We start from the raw sequence: 22941 nt of genomic DNA, 5'->3' as shown, positions 1-22941 counted from the left end.
CTGTCGCTGCCCAGCTTTTACTTTTCCTCAAAACAGAGCCCCAGTGTCAACTCCTCTTGGACGCACTCATCTCACCATGCTATAATCACTATCTTCTCCACCAGATGAAGAGTACCTTTTTTCCAGTTCACTTACTGAGAAACACTTACTGAGGGCTCACTCACCATGTGTTAGCCAACCTGATAGATGCGTGGGAAAGAAAGATGAGCCAGACCTGGCTACTCCCCTCAGTGCACATATAGCCCAAACAGGGATGTGTGGGGCCTGACACAGGGCCTGGCACACTCTAAGGTTTATGGAGCGGATCCCCAACTCCTAACTTCATTGCCAACTCCCTACTTAGCAACTCTTCCTGTCTTCCTGGATGTCCCAAGGCATCTAAAAATCAACAAAAATTAAACTCATCCTCTAATTGGTCCACCATGTCTTAAAAACCTATTTCACTTCATCCCTCCTCTCCATCCTCATTGCTGCAACCTCAGTTCAGCTCTTCAACGTCCCTCAGTTGAATGATTGCAATAAACAAAATCCATCTGTTTCTCTCCATATTTGTCACCACTGCTCGTGGCCAAGGTGACATTATTTCTTGTCTGGACTACTGCAACAGCCTCCTGCAGGTTTTCCTTCTTCCACTGTGGCCAATCTCTCATCCATTCCCCACAGGGCAGCCATTATTTAGGAATTCAAATCCAATTATTTCACTTCCCTTCAAAGGCTCTCCTGTGCTCAGAGAAGAAAATCTAATCTCCTTCCCATTGCCAAGGAGGCCTGCAGGCTGGGCCTGCTGCTTCCTTCTCCAGCCTCCTCCCCTCATACTCTCTCCTCTACCTCCCTAGCCTCAACCACACTAGCATTTTGCTCTCCACAACCACCAAGACCAGGATGTTCCATCTTTGAGTCCTTGCACATGCCCTCCAGTCTGCCAGCAGTGCTCCTCCCAGATATGCACAGGAAACCTGCAACCGGCCTTTCTTATCTTCCTGGTGTGAATTCGGCCTCCTTAAAGAGAACTTACCCCAACACCTGCAACCCCCAAATGCCTCTGCTACATTACCTGTTTAGTGAAGTGCCTCCGTTTCTTCATCTTTAAAATGGTAGTAATAATACAGCCCATTTTGTAAAGTTACAGTGAGGATTAGATGAGTTAATATTGGTAAAGTGCTTAGAATAATGATATACAGTAGGTGAGCTGTAAATTTTAGCTATCATCTTAATGTAAAAGTAACTATTAATTTGCCAAATGTTTATTGTCTACCCTATTTACCATGATATAGATATCTCCACACATTGCTTGGCACATAATAGGAGCTCAAGAAAGTATTCGAACAAATGATAGTCCTTCTAATAAGGTGCTTTGCCTCCAACCTTATTGCAGCCACTTTATCTACTGAGTAATCTTTCTAGAACACATTCAGACTGTGTCTGTTTATAATCCCGCTGTTTTACTCCATCAACCTTAGCCATGGTTTTCATACCCTGCTCTAGAAGTTCCTTGGAGATGCCTCAGGGACAGGCCCGGATGGGGTGTGGCAAGTTGTAGGGCTCCGGAAACTCCCAACCCCTGCTTCCTCCCGTGTTCCCAGCACTTGGTAATTGGTCTTACAAAGAGAACCAAGTCAATGATAATTTTTCTCAAGAGACAGGGTCGTGTTACGTTGTTCAGGCTGGATTTTAACTCCTGGGCTCAAGCGATCTTCCTGTCTCAGCCTCCCAAGCAGTTGGACTACAAATATGTGCCACTACACCTGGCTAAGATTTTTATTTTTATTTTTGTAGAGATGGGGTCTTGCTACGTTGCCCAGGCTAGTCTTAAAACTCCTGGGCTCAAGCAATCCACCCGTCTTGGCCACCCAAGGTGCTGGGATTATGGGCATGTGCCATCTGCTCCCTGCCTAATGATAATTTTCTAACCTTTTTCTCATAGGGAGCTTCCGATTGATAATTTAGTTTAAAGGCAAGGTTTGGAAAGTGTAGAGGACCAACCATCAGGATAAAATCCAACCACCTTTGCCCGTCTCATTAAGCCCTTCACCATCTGGACCTGCACACTCGTTTCTGGACATTCCGCAGCCTGGTGAGCTGCTTGTGGCTCCCAGGCTTACTCAACTTCCTGCTTGTGCACAAGCTGTGCCTTCTCTCTGGGACTCCCTTCTCTGCCTTCTCCACTCAGCTTCAAGATGCAGCTCAAGCATTACCTCTCTGAAGCCTCCCGGATCCTCCCAGGCTGAGTGTAGTGCCTCTTTTAGGGACTTCCACGGCAGCTTTTGGTCACGTCTCTCTTGCCATGAGCATCAGACTGTATGGGAAAGGTTTGTTTTACTCTCATTCTTTCTATAACAGCAGGAGTCAACAAACCACCACCTGTGGGCCAAATCTGGCTTGCTGCCTGTTTTTCAAACGGCCCATGAGCTAAGAATAGCTTTTGCATTTTAAAATGGTTGAAAAGAATCAAAAAAAGAATAACTCATGACAAGTGAAAATTACAGGGAATTCACATTTCGGTGTCCGTAACATTTTAATGGAACACAGCCCTACCTGCTCATTTATGTATTGTCCATGGCTGTGTTCACACTACAAGAGCAGAATTGAGCAGTTGTGATAGAGACTGTATGTAGCCTGCAAAGCCAAAAATATTGATGATCTGGCCCTTTACAGAAAGAGTTTGCTGACCCCTGCATAACAGCATTGACCAGGGTGGTGGGATGGAAATAGGGCCACATCCCCCTAGTAACTTCTCTAAGGAAAGCACTATGTGTAGCTATTGAACAGACAATCCAACCAACGTGAAAATCAGCTACTGAAACTGAAAAATGAATGTCACAGTTCTATTTGTTTTTGTGATCACGTAAAAATTAGCATTTCATCAAGATAGAAAATTAAAACTAAGAAAAATGATAAGCACATTTCATAAAAAACATAATAAGAAAACCTACCATTCCATGGCCCCACTTTGATGAACAGGTTAGACCCATGCTGGCCACACACTGTTACCAAGTCGACTTTGGGGTTTCCCAGTCTTCATCATCTGTGTGCCAATGCATGTTTGGGGAAGAGAGTGGTCATCAAAAAACTTTAAGGGAGGCAGATTTGACACTATTGTATGCTACTGTAGTCAAGGTGTTGGTCTTGGTGTGGCTCTTCCGCCATCCTGTTCTAAGGGAATCCACCTGCAGCACCTGCTGGGGACAATTGCATGTTTGATCCTCTTCTAGTCGGACCAGGGGCCAGCACCTGCCCCAAGGGTTACAAATCCCTACACTGAACTCGGGCTCATCATCTGGTGGGAAAGATGAACTGGACTCAACTCTATCTCTCTCCTAGCAACTTGGACTAAATAATACAGAAAGTCATTGCCAGTTAGTAGCCAAAGCCGAAGGTGACAGGCTGTTAAGATGTACAGTGGGAGGCAAGTGTGCTGGCTTATGCCTATAATCCTAGCACTTCGGAAGGGCTGCTTTAGCTCAGGAGATTGAGACCAGCATGGGCAACATAGCAAGACCTCATCTTTACCAAAAATAAAAATTAAAAAAAATCAGCCTGGCATGGTGGTGTGTGCCTGTAGTCCCAGCTACTTGGGAAGCTGAGGTGGGAGGATCACTTGAACCTAAGAGTTTGAGGCCGCAATAAGCTATGATCATGCCACTGCACTCCAGTCTAGGTGACAGGGTGAGACTCTGTTTAACAAAAAGAAAAAAGAAAAAAGAAAGTTTCCAGTGTCTCTCCTCCAGGAACCATATTGTTTAAGAAATGATTTTATTCCAATTAGCTGGGTGTGATAGCACCCGCCTGTGGTCCCAGCTACTCAGGAGGCTGAGGCAGGAGAATCGCTTGAATCCAGGAGGAGATAGTTGCAGTGAGCCGAGATTGTGCCACTGCACTCTAGCCTGGGCAACAGAATGAGACCCTGTTTCAAGAAAAACAAAAACAAAAACGATAGACAGTGGTGATCAAGGCAGGCCCGAGGCATACTCAAGTGGGAGGGAGTAGATGTTTGAGGAAGCAGAGGAGGTCATTTGGTAGGAGGATGGTGCAAAGCAGCCAGGCTAAGTCATGTTAACAGGGAGACTAAGGAAGGAGCATCCATCATTTGCTGATGCTGACTGAGCTCCTTTAAGCTGCCTTGAATGTGGAACCACCTTCCAACTGCATATCAAGGAGCCCGTCCTAACACTATTAGTAGTAATGATGGTGATGATAGTAAACACAGACATAACATTTACTATGAGTTAAGTAGTTAGTAGTATTCATTCTATACTTATTAACTCGTGAATCCAGACAATAATCCTATGAAACCAAGAGGATCCCTACTTATAGATAAGAAACTGAGGCACAGAAAGGTTGAATAATTTGTCTACAGTCCCACAACTGGTAACTGGTAGCTTTGGTCCCAATTGACCTGGTTCCAGTGACTGTGCATATAACCATTACACAGCATTGCTTTTATTCCTAGATTACCATGTAATTCCATGTGTTTCTGTCCACAATATCCCTCATCCCTTTATCTGACCTTACTCAAGTAGATCTTTATTCCATGCAACCAACTGTACATGACTAGGATAGAAATTGGTAACAGGATTGATGTTGTAAAGAATGGACCCTTGGAGAGAATGTCTGGTGTGCGGAATTGGTTCTGGCGTACAGCCCAATAGAAGACTCTAGACATCCCCCCACATCTGGGAGTGAAATACAAATAAACTGTTATATGCAAGAGTGAAGGAGCTAATTAAACTATGGCTTACAGGTTTTTGAGACTCAGATTCTAAGCCCAAAAATGGCAAGTCTTTAAAGGGCTTTCTAGGTACTGCCTTTGATCAGTGAGGAGGGAATAAGGAATATCAGGTGGTAAAATGGGTTGGTTACTTTTTATGGCCCCAAGTAAAATGCAAGGAAAAAAAGAATGCGACAAGTTCCTATCCTAGGTGCCTCAGTTGGAATACAAGGAAAATTGTTTTATCTTACAACAGTCGTTCTTAAACCTAAGCATGACTTCAAATCACGTTGAGAGCTTGCTAAAATACAGATTGCCAGTCCCACCCCAACCTCCAGAGCTTCTGATTTAGTAAGTCTGGTGTACGGTCCAAGAATGTGCATTTCTAGCAAGTTCCCAGGTGATATTCATGCTGCTGGGCCACAGTCCACACTTTAAGGACCACTGCCTACAGCATAAAGCCCTTTCCTCTCATAGTTGAAAGGCAATCAAAAATTACACCATAGAAGCTCCAACCATGCTAGGTTTCCACGGTCAAAAGTAACTCTCAGATTGGCAACACCAGAAGCCTGGTATTCCAATGAATGGAAGTACCTGGGAAGAGGTGAAGGAGTAAAGGACACCATGTAACCTAAAACTAAGGAAGGAAGGGGCCCTGACACATCAGGCATTAAGAAAAAGACAATGATTAAGGGAGTATGAGGTGATCAGACTCCCAGAAAGTGTTGCTGCTGAGTAGAGAAAACATTTCCAACATGACTCTCTACGATCCTTCATTTATTCATTCAACAAATATTTCTGAAGTCCCAACTACATACTGGGTACTATGCTAGGTATGGGGGGTTCAACAGAGAACACCCTTTGAGATGATGTATAGATCAGAACACCAACACTGTCTAGAAGTTCACAGTTAAGAAACTACAATCCTGCCAGAGTCAGAACTTCAGGTGGTCACCAATGCAAACCTAGAAACTCAGCTCATAACTAAGGATTCTCTGCTATCCTATGCCTGTGTCCACAAAAAGCTGGTCTTAGCATAGCAGTTGCAAGGGCTTAGCTTGCTCCATACAGGTTAGGGCTGACATCAGGACCTAATGTCCATGGTGACAGACTGTCCATGGCAGTGGACATGTACACATTATTGCATGTAGTAATTATTTAACCCTTCGTGCTTTGGTTTCTTTATTTATAAGTAGGGAATCCCATTTCCTTGACAGCAATATTATCTGGATTCATGAGTTAATGTGTATAGAATAAGCACTTGACCCATAGAAAATGCCGTGTGCTTTGGATGTCTTTACTATCATCACCATCATGATTATTAATAGTAACAGGGTAGGGCTCCTTAATATAGACTTGTAAGGTGGCTAAAAGCTCAGCTGCTAGAGCTGGACCTCCCAGGTTCTAAATCCTCTGCTATTTTCCAGCTATGGAACCTAACAGAAGCTCTCTGGGCCTTAATTTTCTCATCTCTAATCATCATGATAACTACAGTCCTTGCCCCATATGGTGAATGAGAATCAACAGAAAATAAGGCATGTAAATTGCTTCACACAAAACCTGGCCATAATAACTATTCAGTAGATAGTAGCTATGATTGCTTTCCCCCTCTTTCTAAGTGGGTGCTGTCATGGCAATTGTCCTTTTTGAATCCATTTTTGCATATCATATGTGTATATGAGGGTAAAATCACCATCTAGTCTATAGACTGCAAAATGGCTTGACAAAACCATAACAGAAGCTGGAAGAGAAATAAACATCACAAGAAGACTGTGGATTTTGAGGTCAATAGGCTGCATCGCCAAGTGGAACTGGGATGTCACTTCTCCACACATGTTCCTTGGGTTGCTGTCTGTTGGACAGCATGTGAGCATTCTGTGGTTGTCTGCATGACAGTTAAATTACGTCAGGCTTTAGAATTATGTAAGTGTGGAAGAAGGCGGTATGTCCCCCTACAAAGGGTAGAATGAACTAGAGAACAAACTAGAATGATCTAGAGTCCTGTGGACCAATACTGTAGGAGAACGTACTACCTTCAATGTCTACCGAGGGGTGGCTGCCATGTTTAAACCACGAGTGACCCCAGAACCCAACAATGGTGGCCAAACAAGTCTGGAGCAATCAGACTCCACAAACTCGAACACAAACACTTTCTATGTATCACGTTGGTGTGCCAGGGGTAGTGAGAGTTCAGAAAGGGAGGAAGTCAAATTGATTAACTTGTGCATAATTAAAAACATTCATTTTTATACTAATCCAAGCACAGGTGTGTTATTAAAAAGAATGAAAAAAGGAAAGAGACCACATGAAGTTCTAAAACACAACCCAAGATTAGAGGCATGTACTGCCTTCTGAGGTTACCCTCTAGCCTCAACCCCACATCCTAGGGGAGGTTGTTTGCTGCCAATTTAATTAGGGGACCCTCAAGGGAAAGTTCGAGAAACCCTGGGGTGGTGGGAAGAGTAGAGATGTAGACATTGGAAGACCTGGATTTAAGGTGGAGGGCTTTGGCACTTAACTATCTTGAGCAAGCTGCTTAACGGATCTTTAGCCTCCTCATCTGGAAAATGAAATCATCCCCATAGAATCAACCTCAGACTTGATGTGGGGCTCAAAAGAAATAATACATGTGGAAGTGCTGTACAAATATCACAGAAGATTATTAGAGAGAGGGTCTACAGAAATTGGTTGCCTTAGCACATTTGAGAGCTGCAGTTAACCTGCTACAGTTATGAAAGTGGATTCAAAGTTGGTGGCAAGGCAGAAAAAGTAATGGTCCAGTGTGTAAACAGCTGAGTACACACTCATTACACAAGCATCTCGTAAATCACTGCTTAGCAGAAGCTGAAGGAGAGGAGGATCAGTGATAAGAGATAAGAGAACCAGAAAGTGGGAAAATACAACCCAGTCAGTCCTGTCACTTTTCTACCTATTTCTGATTGAAGACGGAAAATAAGAGCCAGCTAGGAGGAGAGGGAGAAAGAAGGCAAGCAAATCCAGCCGCTTGTGCCTTGCAGCCTGTGGATTACTGTTAAAATTACTGTGTCTGCTCTAAAGGAATCGCTGTTGGAATCTATCGAGGTTCCCTCTAGAGTGTTTCAAGTCCTGCTCCTGTTTTAGGCACCTATAATTCAGCATGCCTTTTCAAAAACACATTCAAGACCTGAAAATAAAATGCAGAACAAATGCAATCAAATGACATCATTCTTCTGAGTGACAGCCAGAGGCACACTGATCCCATGACCCCATTACACAAGGTTGCAACCTGCTATTGTCCTTTCAGTGGCAAAATCAGTGGCACCCAGCACAGAGCATTGCTTACACTAGCAGGCATCAAACAAATATTTGTTGAATTGAGTATCTTCTCTACCTATTTAATAGGTTAGAAAATTGTCAGCTTTTTCATCAAAACTACCACCCTTTTTCATTCAAACTCCTCTTGAAATTCAATTCCATTAAGGCTTTTCAATGCATACTAGCAGCAAGGAATTTACTTAAATGAAAAAAAAAAATGCAAAGCTCCAAGCTCCCACCTGTGCAGCCATGACATGCTATTGTTTGAACCAGAGTATATTATTTAACTTGGCTGACAAGCTCAGGGGGTACAGACCCTGTCTTTCAGAACACACAGCTCTGAGCACACTGGGAGTTCTTGATAAATAGCAGCAGCAAGAAATGCTGTGGAGGGACCCATTTTAATTATTTATTTTTCCAGTTCCAGATTTTTGGCAGCATGTGTTTATCCCTTGCTTGATTTCCAAGGGGCAGCTCTCTCGCAGAAGCTCCGCGACTTCCTCTGCCACTGCCCCTCCCCATCCCGGCACAAGCAGGAACACCTGATTGAGCCAAAACGTGGATTTTGAGTGCATTCAAGATGCTGGCTGTGTTTGGAAGGGAACTGAGTCTTCCAGGACCCAATAGGTAGAGAGACGCAGTCAAGAGAAATGTTTTGGCTCCACACATCGACACAGCTGTCAGATGGCAAAGCTTGGACTTCCACCCTCATTACCTGCTGTGGGCCTCTGAGCTGGCTTGTCATTAACCCCAGAGACTAAGTGTGTCTAAAGCTTGACACAAAGTAATATTTCGGGGGTACTTTCAAGTCTTTCAACAGAGAAGTAGGAAACGATGATTTGACCAAACTTAAACCGTTAGATTATAAAGATCTAATAAAGACAGGAATCAAATATTACATTATATGTGTACGGCAACAGTAAGTCATTTAGGAGGCAAATATGTGTTTTTACATATTTTTAAAAATTATACCAGTAACAAAATGAAGGCCTTAATGTGTGTGTCCCAGCACACAGCTGGACAGGCAAAGAAGCAGCAGCAAGTGACCGTTCTAAGAAGCCTTGCAAAAGACCTGGTTTTTTTCTCCCTGGCTCATAGGGCTAATATTTGGTAAGATGTGCTTTGCAGAGAAAGAAGGGGGTGGGGGAAGCTGTCTTTCTATACACATATTAATATACCTGGGAGCCAACGTGCCCCTGTATCAACACATTTTCCAAGCAGTGACTTCTCCCCTTCCTCCCTGATTCATTTTGTACCAAAACAATGGCAACACCTGTAGCCGTTAATTTCTGCGCTTTGATTTTTGTCCAGTTATAAAGGAGGCTCCCAGCAGGCTCCCCTCTCAGGAGCCATATGTGGAGTTGATGTGCCAGCCGCCTTGGAAGGGAAACGGCCTCCGGAGAAGTGCACAATGGCTCCATAATCCCCATCAACTGGACCCTCTTGAACTGCCTCTTTATTTTCCAGTCAAAGAAATGCCAATCTCAAGATAAAAGCTGTGGCTGCACTGGGAGCCCAGGGGAAACCTGTGTCGCTTGCCTGGTTCAGCCCGAGGGTGGTGACTCTGAGTCCCGCCATCTAGTCTCGCAATCTGGAGCCCAGAAACTGCCTGTAGCACCCCCAACACTTTCCCTTGCGCTCCCCTCTAGGATGAGGCTTTTACCACAAGGCCACCTCCCGCCCAGCCTCTCCCGGCGGCTGGCGACCACAGCGCACCCTGAGCAGAGCCACGGCACCGCCCCCTCGCACCGGCTCACGCCAGGGGTTCGGTTCCAGCGCGAGCCTCTGTTGCAGGCTGGCATTTCTCCACGCTGAGCGGGCTAGCAACTCTTCAGACCACAGCACTTGCGTTGCCGGTGGGGGGCGGAGACAGGGGGCCACAAAGGCTGGGGTGTGGCAGGGAGCCCTTTAGGTTCAATGGCTTCTCTGCCGAGGGCACTGTGTTGCTAACTGTTGACCAAGAGGGTCAGACCCACACGCCTGCTGGGACTACACGGAAGGGGCACAGAGAAGTCTGGAGAAGCGAATGGGAAAGAGGGGCTGCGCAAGGAGACTCAGCCCCAAACAAGCGTCCCCGGTTGGACAGGGAAGGATGGCAATGGGATGCAGCCACTAGAGTTTTGAGTCTAACTCCAACCCTCCCCACCCCCCTTTTTACACTCTCCCTTTGGGGACCTCAGGCCGTGCTCCAGGTCTCGGGGACCGTCCGAGAGGAGCCTTCGGACGGCCGCCCGCGGTGTGAACCTGAGACCTGGTAAATGTCACCCGGCTGTACCCCCGCCCCGCCGCTCGCCCCCAGCTCGTTCTGCCTCGGCGGCGGCGGCGGCGGCTCCCCGGCAGCAGCGCTCCCCGCGGCGCCCCGGGGGCAGGACTTACGCAGTGGCTCTCGGCCGTCTTGAAGTCCCAGCTGACCCTCTTGGCGCGCGCCTGGATCTCACTCATTCTGAAGAGGCAGAGCGCCGTGGTGGTGGGGGAGCGCCGCTCCTGGCCCTCTCCAGCGGCCGCGCTGAACACTCCCGCCCAGACGTCCAGGGCCTCTACTAGGCTGGAGGAGAGGAGCAGGCGGCGGCCGTCGGGGTGGCCGTGGCCGCAGTCGAGGGATGCCTGGCCCTGGAACAGCACCTCGGTGCTCTGCGCGATGCGCGCCATGCTGGGCCAGCCGGTGGCAGCGCCGCTCGTGTAGTTGTAGGGGTAGTAGGGGAAGTAGATGCTGCCGTTCCAGAGAAAGGCGTCCACGAAGTGCAGGCTGCCCGCGCCCTCGCACAGCTTGAGGCGGCCCAGCTCCTGCGTGGCCAGGCTGCGCCCCTCCGTGTCCTTGAGCGCGATGGCCGTGTCGTGGTCGGATGCCGCGGGGTTGCAGCGGCTCGCCGTCTCCGGCTCAGGCAGCACGTAGGTGGCGGCCACCGCCAGGTACCAGCGGTTGTTCCGGCCCGCGCGGTACACCACGCCGGCCGTCGAGCCCTGCGGGTGGCACGACACCACCTCGGTGCCGTTGCGCAGGGAGCTGCGGCTCAGGTTGCCCAGGGGCCGCACCTCGCAGGCGCCCCGGTCGAAGGTCCAGCCGGTGAGCAGCAGCCCCCCGAGGCCGGCCGCCCCCTCGCGGTAGGGCAGCAGCAGCTTGCTGAAGCTGCTCCCGGGCCGGGGCCGCGCGGGGGGCGCCAGCGAGACCGGCTCTGTGCAGTTGCCCGCTTGGTCCCGGTACAGGCGCGAGAGGCTGTGCTCCAGGCTGTAGTCCAGCTGGTCCAGGCAGCTGCCGCTCGCCACAAACACGCCGTCCTCCTGGCTCGCCGCGATGGCTCCGATGGCTTGCTCTGACCGCCACACGGGCTCGTCCGCGCCCCGGCCGGGAGCCGCCAGTGCCAGCAGATAGGCGAGCAGGGGCAGTGGCGCTGCGGGGCGCGGGGGGCGCGGCGGCGCCTTCCTCCGGGAGACCTCCATGGGGCTGGGGGGGCCGCCCCCGGGCAGGGCGCGCGGCGGCGACGGCGGCTCAGGCGCGCGGCAACGGAGACGCGGGCGGCGGCGGCGGCGGTTCCTGCGCGCGCTCGGGCTCCCGCGGCCGCCCCATCCCCGCAGCTCGCCCGGGAAGGAGAGCGGGGAGGGCGGCGCGCGGCAGGCTCGCTCCGGCAGCCTGTGCAGCGGCGGCGGCGGCAGCAAGCCCTGCGCGCTCCGGCACCGTTTCCTCCTCGCCCTCCTTCGCCGGAGAGTTCCTGTGTGCAGCGCTGGCGCTCGCGGGGAGGCGCGGAGGGGAAGGGAGGGGACGGGCGGAGAGGAGCGAGGCGGGCGGGGAGGGCTGGAGAGGTTGGGTGCGCTTGTGCGTTTCACTTTCCCATTGTGAAAGTGGGATGCAACTGGCCCCCTTCCTCATCCTCTCTTCCTCCTCCGCCCTCCGCCTCCTGCCCGCCCGCCCGCCCTCCCTCCACGCCCATCTCCCCTCCCCTCTTGATTCGGTGAGATAGGGAGGAGGGAGGTCTCGTAATTTGGGTTACTGTGTAGGTGGCCTCTTTCATCTATTCATAACAAAGCTCAGCCGCCCGCCGCGGCCGCCGCGGCCGCCACCATCGCCCCCTTGGCTCGCCTGGGGCTCCCGGGGCGCGCTAACGGCGCACGGAGCGGGCTCCCGCGCCCGTCCGCCCGCGGTGCTGCTCCAACGCCCGGTTTTGTTTACGACAGCAGCCGGGTCGGGGATACGCCAGGCGCGCGGAGCGAGGATCCAGGGTGCGAAGGGGTTGCAGCTGAGGCCCCGGGCTCGGGCCACAGGGCTGCTGCGAGAGCGGCTGACAGGTGTGGAGCGGCGAGAGGGAGGCCCCGGGGAGGCGCGCGGGAGACGTGGCCGAGCCGGATACTCCGGGGACCAAGGCGCCCCTGTGACAGGGTGTGGGTTTCCCCGGGTCGGATGAGTGAGGTGGCAGAAAGGCAGGCGCCACACTCTCGTTCTGGACAATCCCCGGGGCCGGAGCGCCCATATTTGCAAAGGTTCTCTAATCTCCCTTGGCAACAGAGTCCCAGGCTCTCAAGCCTAGCACTTGGAAAGTTCTGCTCACCATCTAACCTAATGAGCGGGGCTAACATTTACTGAGCACTTACTACGTGCCGGGTGCGCTTGTGAACTCACCACATGGGTTAAGACTCATAATTCTCATAACAGCCCTATTAATTAGTGACTGTTATTGTCATCCCTACTTAGTAGTCCAGGAGAATGGTTATAGAAAGGTTGTGGAACGTGCTGGCATTCTACTGCTGGTAGATATCAGAGCCGAGATTCGAATCCATATCTAGCCCCAGGGCCTCTTACATACCTGGCTCTAGTTAAGTGCCACCTGTGGCCATTGCCATAATCCCCCAGAGATCATTCTCTGTAGTGAGACTGAAAAGTTCCTCAAGTTAAATGCACCAACCAGCCCCCGCCCTGCTTTCTATTATTAGACCCAAGTACCCGTATTTCCCTCGAGACTCTCCATCTGTCTCATCATTACCCACTTTTATCCTTTGGACCCCCTGAGGTCTCACCACCTCACCCAGAGGGTGAATAACAGCTGGGTTGCCCCCACAGCCGCCAAGAATTTCTGAAGCACAGGGAATCATTGCCCACTGGGGAATAGGTTCATGATTTCTCGGAATGGGGTTTCCCAGAGGATGCACAAATGCCTCCCAGCTTCCCGGGGCAGCTGCGGGCACCATCAGCACCCTTACAGTCTGGCAGATGAGCCAGGGGGTGCATAGGAGTGGAGGGTGCTGAGGACCTCTATGGATCGTTGGGAAATGATCTCTGTTCCTTCCCAGGCTATTTCCAGACCCCAGGCCCCAGGGAGGGCAATTGGCTGCTATCCCCTTTCTTCCTTCCCTCCAAGTTCCCCAGCTCGAGATGCTGTTTTGGGAAGGGAAAGGAATGAGGTGGCTTTTGTCCCATGCTGAGTCCTGCCGAAGGTTGCAGGTTTCAAACTTCTCCAACAGTGCTTCAAGTTCTCCCCAGTGCTGAGGGATATGGCAGGAGTTCTGGAAGGCTTAAGGAAAGAAGGGTGAGGTGGAGGGAGAAGAAGAAGAGAAGTGTGAGCTTCTGCTCTAGATGTGAAGTTCAAGGATCCTATCATTTCAGCAGTGGCTCTCATACACTAAAGTCAGAGTGATCATCTTTTCATTCATAAGCCTTTCATTTGCAATTGGATAACATTATCTTTGCCTGGCAGGAGGCAGAAAATGCCTTCCCACGAGCTTTGAGGTTGCCCTTTGTGCTGTGATGATGGTGTTGGAGTGTCCATAAGGAGAGGGGAGGAAGAAGGGGAAAGGCCTAAAGTACCCAGTTGGTGTTAATCGGGACATCTCAGGCAAGACAAGTCAGATGTTTCACCTGCTCCAAAATATCTGGCCTTGCTCCCCCACTCCCTGCCCTCCTGGAATGCTTTCAGAATTTTTGCACCTCTGGAAGTGGGAAGATCAATATTTTAAAAACCTCATCCGAAGCTCAGAGACCCCCTCCACAGCATAGTAGGGGATTTATGCGCTGGTGTTTTGACAGTTTTCCCTGTGACTGATGCAGAACTCAGTGACCTTCACTGGCTCTGTGAACCAGTGGTGGCAGTGTCGCTATGTGCTGAGAAGCAACAGTTCAATTCCATTCCAGAGATAGTTTTACTTCACTGGTAACCAAGTCATTTCTCTAAGTCCCGTAGAGTTGGTACAATCAGTCACAGACCGTCTTGGGAGCTATTTGGATTAAACATACTCTGTGGTGCGGCATTTTGATCACTACTCAATTCATTGCTGCTTCATTTTGAAAAAGAAACAACATCTTAAAAATACTACCCACAAGAAGTATAAATGGCTTTGATGGCTACAGTTCCCTGCCATTCTACTGGGACCATAAGCCCCACTCTTAAGAGTGGGCTTCTTTTGCCTCCCATTTAATTGTATGCAGACTCCTACGGTGAAAGAAATCAGAATCTGTGCTAACTTTTTGGCATGAAAAACGTAGGCGACGAGGAAGCATATAAATGCATTCTTTGCTGATTCTACCCCCATTTTGTACAAACATGTTTGCCCCTTCCCAATTTTCTTGTGTACTAAAGCTCCACCTTCAGGACACAAGTTCACATTTGAAAAGTGTGGGAAATACGAACAACTGAAATAAATATTTAGGCATGCGGGTTCTGTATCTCTTTGATCACTTTCTCTTGGACTCCGCCGTCTGGCCCAGGGGTGCAAGTCCCCTTGGTGACAAAGCTTCCCTCTCCAACTGGCCGAGCCCATCTTGTTGGGTGTCACTTATAGCACATTTCGGAACTCCTTGTAACACAACTGGCTGAAACCCAAAAAAAAAAAAAAAAGAAAAGAAAATGGTGCAGATTTATCCTCCAGACAGAGGCCTGCTACCACGGAAACAGGCAGTTCAGACCGATTCTGAGCAGTTTTATTTGCAGCGTTCACTAGATGGGAAAGTCTTCATAATGAGAAAATATCAAGTCCCTCAGGCACCGAAGGCAATCTGGGTTAACCAGGCCATCCACAATCAGACTCATTTCTGGTGGACAGGACTTTATAGATTCAGTGGTTTCCTGCTGGGGCCCAGGGACATTAAGAACTGTTCAGTAGGCAATTGGTCACAGTCACAAGATGGCTATCATTGGTGCTTCAGTTTTCTTTCTGATTTTCTTTCTTTTTTTTTTTTTTTTCATCTGACAGTGGTCTGTAGCATGACTTGGCTGGCAGAGATTGAAAGCAACTGAGAATATTTGTTCTGGTGGTCAGTGAATTCTCTCTAAGCCTCATCTACATAGCTACAACCCCCTGTGCAGAATTTGGGAAATACCACCCAGTGGGTGGAATAGTACCTGTATTGTCCTCTTAGGTTTTAAGCAGACCACTTCTTCCTCCACAGTTTTGCTGATATCTATGTGGTCTTCCACATTGAGGCCCTTATCAAAGCTCCCAGGCCCTGTTGGTGGCTGACAGGAAAAAGAAATGAGCCAGTCTTCTTTCTAGTCTGCTGATGAGTAGACGGTTGAAAAAAGATTAGAGGAAGAGCTGTTTAATAAGTTCGCATTGGTGCTGAGAGATGAGTTGGACACAGTTCAATCAACATGAAAAGTCTCTCTGACATGGCACAGTTAAGACGTGGCTGAAGGAACTCAGTGCCTCATCCTCTCTGCCCACCCAACATGGCCCCAGACGATTGCTGGGCATTCTTATGCTTGGTGATAGTGCCCCCATGCCATGGTTTAAAGTGAGTAAGGCTTGTGGTGTTCCTTCAGTAGGTGGGACTTGGGGGTCACTCCCAACATTACAGTTGTCATCTTTTTCTATGTCATGATTTAATAGCTCATGGTCATTCGCCAGCAGAGTGCAAATGTACATTGGTGGGTGGAGTGGAACGTACAAGAAAATGATTCTTTACTCAAAGTCCAATGACTGTCTTTAAGCTAAATAAGAGCATTCACTCTGCTTTAGGGAGGGATGAGCTATTGCCTAAAAAGACATAACATGACATAACATAACATAACATAACATAACATAACATAACATAACATAACACATAATGTCAGATATGATTAAGAGACTGTGAAGTCTAGGACATCACCTTAGCATTCTAGCACCACACTTCTCAGAGAGTATGTTTAGTGTCATGAAGTTTCTCTCGAGCCTTTTCTCCAAAACATTCACCAAAACCATCAGCGGTTAAGAATCTGAGACAATTACTGGTTGAAAGCAAAGTATGGTAAATCATCAACCATCACAGTGTTTTTCTATACCGGCTGGAGTTCACCCTGCATGAAGTATGCAAACTCATCAGTTAATTACTTCTTCAGATTTGGGGAATCTCTGTAACTTTGAGCGGTTTCTTGAAAATCAAGCTTTTCTCTGATATTCACAGGATTCCAGTCTGTCTCTCCTTGTATTTTCCTTGCTGTTCTTCGGAAATAGGAAGCCAAAAGGGCATCAAGGACTAGACACAAAACGCTGATTCCTCTTTAATACAACGTTGTTTCCCGTGTCTTTGCCCTCCCATCACAGCTCTGAGACTCGCTGTCAGCATAATCCTAGGCTCTGAATCCTCTGATAACTGGCAGCTTGGCATAAACCCATTCTAAGAGAAGAGCTGCCAGAAACCAGGCCTTCATATTAATAATAACTCCAACTCTTGAAATGAATAGCAGAAGATAAGATAAACACGCAGATAACTTCACAGCCACTTGTACTTCCGCTTCCTTGAGATTCTGGTGGGGAGATGCTCTGAGCTGACAATAAAGTTGCTGGACTTTGCAGTGAGCCCTCTAGTGCTCTCCACCAAGCTGGTGTGGCTTCTCATTCTTATGTCCTTGCCACTCCCTAGAAAATAGCCCCACCAAGGTCGGGAGGAAGCAACCAATATCAGCTCTGAGCATGGGCTCTTGCGGTCGGGCAGCTTGGCGTATGGCCCCAGGGTGGGGGCAGCCCCGCTCATCACCCATCCTGGGGAAGCCCTGGGAATATGGCAGTCTAAACAGCATCTGTCAGGCACTCATCCCCACGCACAGAATCCCAAATGCAAAGTTCATGGAAGACCGAGTGTTTGCCTCGCTCTCCTGCCCCTATTCTTTTTTTTTTTTTTTTTACAAAGCCTTCATTGAAGTATGACTGTCATACAAAAATCCATACCTGTTTATTATATACAACATGTCGTGCTTGGAGATAAGTCTACACCCTTGAAACCATCACCGCAATCTCTTTCACCCCTTCCCTAGTCCTTCCTATTTAGTTCTTCTTCCCCGTCTGTGTTGAATAGTCTCTTCTTCTCCCTGCAGACCATTTCCCCACTGCTCCCCCTTTTGCTTGAGACCCAGAAGTTTGACATTTATGGACATCACCCTTGCCTTTTGGCTTCTGGTTGGATTCAGCCAATGGGAAGCCCCAGCCAGAGATCTAGGGGTGGACAGCTAGGGTGAAGTTTGAATATTTATTCTCCCAGCTCCCTCTCTGCTGATCTATGCATTGGCCATGGCTGTGTCCCTCTACAAGGCCACAGCTCCTGTGGGCTGTCCTCTCTCACAGCTACACTGTAGCCACAGCCTTTCGTGGACCCAGTAACCACTCCCTCACCCTCCTCCTCAGGCCTGTGGGATTCCATGGTTGTCGCTGTGGCTAGCCTCTGCTGGTCTCCCTTCATCCTGGCATGGCTCGGCCATGGTCCCTCCATTAATGTATCTGTTTGCATGTGTCACCTGTTTCCTGCCAGAATCATAACTAACAAACCAATCTACCTCCAAACATGGATCTAGAGGTGACCCCAAATGATGTTTAAACCTGTACATTCACTTTGTCCACTGATGGAAAGCAGAAAGGCTGCTAGTCAAAATGGAACTCCTTTGTTTCCAAATGGTTGGTTCCCCTGAATCTGGCAATGGAAAAAAAGCTACATTTTTATTCCCTTTGCACAGGCTTTCCTACACTAAATTCAACCCGGTGATACAGACAGATGGAAACCTGGCTGGGCAGGATTTTTTTTTTTTTCAGTTAAAACATAAAACTAAAAGAATCTTAAAAGTAAATCAGAACTACTGGGGACTAAGGGTTCAGAAGGTGGTGGGGGCAGAGGGTGGTTATGATCTCTAAAATTCTGCTGAACGTTTGAAATATATTTTCAAACAAGATACAAAACCAAGCATGCCGCTTTTTCCTTTTTAGACATTTCTCCTTAAGTCTGAACTCCAGCAGTCCCTTCAATAAAGTTGAGAAATTCCATTGATATTCATTATTACCAAAGCAGGATTATTAAGAGATTGCTATACTTCCTCATCTCCAGACCTCACCCTATGTCGCCCCTACTAATAATGAAGAGATAACTTGGATGTTTTTGGTTCCTTTATACTCAAGGAAACCTATGTAGTAGAGACAGAAACCCTCTAAAGATGCTACTTTTTTTTTTAGGAGGTTTTTCTTTTTTAACTTTTAAAACATGTTGAAAAGTAAATCCATGTCTGCATAAGTTCCCAACCCACATTTCTCCAAGCTTCTGGAAGGTGGGCCTGGTGGGCACCCTCAGCTCCTTAGTGTTTCCCAGCTGGCCCCTGAAGACAGAACTTCCCTTCCAGCCTCTGCTGCTGTAAGGCCCCTCTGCCCACCTCCCCCTGCAGCCTCCCTTCCCACCTCACCCAAGACTGATTGCTAAAAGAAGGGAAGAGGAATGAGAACAGCCAGCACACCCAACTGTCCTGTCCCACCCCTACGCTAAGGTCCCTACCCCTGACACACAAAGGGCAGGGCCCAGAGGCCAAGCCCCAGCCGACTAGGAGGCAGCCATTCCAGTCCCAGCAAGGAAGCGAAAGTGCCCTCAGTCCAGCTCAAAGGCCCCTGAGCCCGGGCCATGGCCCCAAGAGACAGGCCCAGCTGCCAGGAACACATGCAGAACCCACAGGTCCAGGCTGGGCTGTCAGCAGCTCTGGGTCTTGGAAAGACCTGGCAAGAGCCCTAGCCCCTTCCGTCCTCAGTGACACCAGAGATGCCTGGGGATGGCCAGCAAAGAGGTCCTGGAGCCTGTGGTTGGTGGAGGACCTCAGGATTCAGAGTGAGGGCACTGGGGGCTCCAATCAGGGTGGGTAGGGGCGGAGGGCCAGGACGGGCAGCCAGAGCGGGGAGGATGAGAGGTGGTGGGCGCTGGTTGGGGGTCAACCAGGGCTGGAGGAAGTGGCTCTGCTGCATTGTGGGTGGCTGTCAGAGCAGAGTGGGAGCCGTGGGCAAAGGTGGCCTCAGCAGCAGGGGGCAGCTAGGGCAGGGAGGTGGGAGGTGGAACGGGGGTGGTGCAGGGGGGCACTGATCGGGACACAGACATGGAGATCGATGTAATCTGGACCTCATCATCTTCTTCTAGGGCTGGGGCTGGCAAGGGAGCCCCTCTCCTAGCCTCCTCCATGGGGACTGTGGCTCCACAGGCCCCATCCTGCTCAGCCTCCCATTCCTGCAGCACCTCCTCCAGGTTGAAGCAGTGCCAATAGCTCACAAAGAAGGTCTTCACCTGGGTCAGAGTCTTGTTCCCAATCACCTCTGCAATAGCCCCAAAGTCTGCCATACCTCCGGATGGCTTGGGCAGCCAAAAGCTGCTCCTCTGTGGTCCAGCAGGAGTTGAACTTGGTGTTGGCCTCCAGAGGGCGGAGTGGATCAATGGCGCCCTCCAGGGCTTGGCGCAGGCTGCTGTTCCTCTGCTTTATGCTCTGTACCTCTCTCTTCGGGTCTCCAGCATCGGGCTCTCCCTCACTCAGGCCTCTTCGACTCTCTTCGAACTCATCACTGTCTTCTTTGTCCTTGCAGCCCCTCAGCCGCCGGGCCTGTCTGTCCATCATGCTAGTTCGGCTGTGGGTTTTCTTCCAAGAGTAGTGATATTTCACCAGGCTGGAAATCAACTTGTCGGGCAGCGTCTGTTGGATCCACACTTGTCGTGGAAGCCAAAGGCCTGTTCAAACAGCACCTTGTCCTCTACTGTCCACTCCTCAGGGAATGGGGTGAAGTTGGCCGGGTCAGCCAGCGACTTCTCCACATGGTGCTTATTCCAGAGCATGCCCAGCGTCTGCTCAATGTTGTAGCCATGCTTCTCCGTGACCATCACAATATACTTGTCAAGTTTGGCATCTGACACACAGTGGTTGGGTGACCACACCGGCACCCCCTTCAGCTTCTTGTTGCTGTAGCGTGCGAGGCTCTCAGGCTTGCACTCCGGAATTATGGCCTGGTAATTGGTTCCAACGCGGATCATGCTGTCGTGCGAGTGCTCCTCCTCGCTGCTGTCATCCTCAGAGTGGGGCTATCTGCCATTGGGCACCGTCTTGGCCCGGCTGTGGGACGCGCACTCTCCATCACGGAGGGCATTACCCCGCTCAGCTGCCCCAGGGGGCACGGAAGCCTTTGGAGAGCGACAGTGGTTTCAGCACTCGCCCGGCCCAGCCTGGAGAGTGCAGTGCCCGGCCCGGCCTGGAGAGGTCCCAACGTGCTATCTTCCATCTTGCCCCTGCCCACAAGATGCTACTTTTTTAGAGGGTACTTTATTTTTACCCTGCTATGACTTCTGTACTTTAATCATCTGAACCCGTCAATTTGAAACCTGATTCCCCTCATTTATTGGACATTCTTAATGGTGATTAAATATTTACGCTGTTGGAGGCCTTTTTTTTTCCCACCGTGAAAGCTGCAAATTTGGAACATTCAGGAGCTTTAATTGTGAGGACAGGCACACTTATAGTCATAGCCAAATGGTTGAAGATGCATTTCTCATTCTCTTTGATTTGGTGGGAGGAGGAGGAGGCATGGGGATAATGGCGAAAGGACAGCTGTGTAATCCTAGGGGCACGATCCTGGCAAACTGGATTTCTTGCTGACTGAGGACTGGACACAGAACTGTTCTGGGGCCAATTAGAAATAAGCAGAATTGCCCTAAGTCAAGGGCCATTTGTCGTTGTCCTGTAGGACCGTTGGAAGCCCACCCACATGGGTCCCAGAACTCATGGACCTGGGCTCCCACGTATCTCATTCCCAGCCATGAGGGAGGTAAGGTTTGCCTTGCCAGCACTCACAGTCCCTTACGTGCCCAACTGATCCTACCTCGACGGTGGCAATGGTGTTACCCCCAGCCACCCTGGCCCACTGAGCAGTCCGGTGTAATGATTAAGAGCTTGGGCCTCAGTGTGGGCCACCCTGAGAGGCTTAGGTTTGCACAGGGGCACCCAGCCAAGGAGGAAAGAGGAATTAAAACCCAGCCTGTCTTCTGTTTACCAAACCTTGCACCCTGGCTTGGGGCTGGGTGTTCCCAAAGGAAGTGGCCCCTTTTTCTTTGTACAAAGACACTGTAGGCCAGCAGTGATCCCAGTCAGGCCTAGGTTCCAGACCCTGTCCCACCACTCAATAACTACGTAGGCTTGGGCTCTCTGACCCTCAGCATCCTCATCGTGGGTTGGAAAAATTGCATCCATCACATGGGATTTTCATGCGTATTAAATGAGATAATATGTGTAAAGCATTTAGCACAATGCCTGGCACACAGGAAGTCACTCCATAAATAAAAAACATTATTATTATGATTACCATTATTATTATCGGGACTCTAGTGCTGTGTTAACTCAGCACTATTAGTATTAGGAGTTTGCTAGGACTGCCATAACAAAGTATCACAGACTGGGTGGCAGTGTATTTCCTCACAGATTTGGATGCTGGAATTCCAAGATCAAGGTTTTGGCAGGGTTGGTTTCTTCTGAGGCCTCTCTCCTTGGCTTGTAGATGGTCATCTTCTCTTGGTATCTTCACATGATCCTTCCTCTGTACATATCTGTGTCCAAACTTCCTCTTATAAGAACACCAGTCAGATTAGATTAGCGTCCATCCTAATGACTTCATTTTACTTCTTTAAAGACCCTACCTCTAAATATAGTTACATCCGAAGCTACTGGGGGATAGGACTTCAACGTATGAATTGGGGAGATGGTGACAATTCAGCCTGTAACACACCTATTTTCCATCTCAAACCCTATCCTTAGGAAAACATTTTAACTGGCATTTCTTGGGCACATGTTTCCGCTCAGTACTGAGCCGATTTACTTCTGTTTCTTCATTTAGTTTTTCCAATAACCTCATAAGTATTATCACATCATTTTGCAGATAAGCAAACTAAAGTGCAGAGAGCTTAATGACAAGCCAAGGTCCCACAGTACGGTAAGGGCCTTGAACCCCTTCTTCTGGCCAAGTCCATGGCTTCTACATCAGGTTTGCTGATGGATTCTTACCATATGATATTAGTGGCTGATAACACTTAATCTGTTACCCTCCCTGGTTGTTCTGTTGCAGTGGTGGCTGGTGGCCAGCCAGCCACAGCAGAGCAAACACTCTGTTCTCATAGTCTCTTCCTCCATAAAGGTTTTCCTCACTTCCCATTGCTGTGTTCTCACTGGATGTCTCTGCCTTTTCATTTCTCACCTGTTGCACTATCCTGCCAACCCCCTTATGTTCACAATTCATTTACCTACCTCTTGGTCCTACTGGCTTGAGTTTCATGAAGGTTAAGAGGGGATGCCACTAGTGTTAAGAGTGGATGTGGGTGTTAGGTACATCAGAACCAGCAGGAACAGGGGAATGGCAACATCTGCAATCAAGTCTACATTTGTAATTGGTGGATGAGCGGCTCAGAGTCATCTCGGGATATCAGGAAGATACATGCCCAGGTGTGGTGGCTCATGCCTGTAATCCCAGCACTTTGGGAGGCCGAGGTGGGCAGATCACCTGAGGTCAGGAGTTCCAGACCAGCCTGGTCAACATTGTGAAAACCCATCTCTACTAAAAATACAAAAATTAGTCAGGCGTGGTGGTGGGCACCTGTAATCCCAGCTACTTGGGAGGCTGAGGCAGGAGAATTGCTTGAACCTGGGAAGCAGAGGTTGCAGTGAGCTGAGATCATACCACCGCACTCCAGCCTGGATGACAGAGTGAGACTG

At 49.3% G+C, this 22941-nt stretch overlaps 1 protein-coding gene and 1 pseudogene across 1 annotated transcript in view; both read right to left on the bottom strand.

The window, feature by feature from the left end:
- Window positions 1-11846, bottom strand: part of PLXNC1 (plexin C1) — a 159641-nt gene extending 147795 nt beyond the window's left edge. Inside the window, exon 1 of the mRNA XM_004053688.5 lies at window positions 10379-11846. Coding sequence (XP_004053736.3) covers window positions 10379-11440 — 1062 coding nt within the window. The 5' untranslated portion in view covers window positions 11441-11846. The remainder of the gene's footprint in view (window positions 1-10378) is intronic.
- A 7094-nt stretch (window positions 11847-18940) lies between these two features.
- On the bottom strand, window positions 18941-20368 carry LOC101145643 (REST corepressor 2-like; annotated as a pseudogene).
- Between the last annotated feature and the right edge of the window lie 2573 nt (window positions 20369-22941).

Source organism: Gorilla gorilla, chromosome 10, assembly GCF_029281585.2.
Source record: "Gorilla gorilla gorilla isolate KB3781 chromosome 10, NHGRI_mGorGor1-v2.1_pri, whole genome shotgun sequence".
In the NCBI taxonomy this organism is placed as follows: Eukaryota; Metazoa; Chordata; class Mammalia; order Primates; family Hominidae; genus Gorilla; species Gorilla gorilla.
Note: the sequence above shows the minus strand (reverse complement) of the source record. Positions and strands in the feature narration are given on the sequence as shown.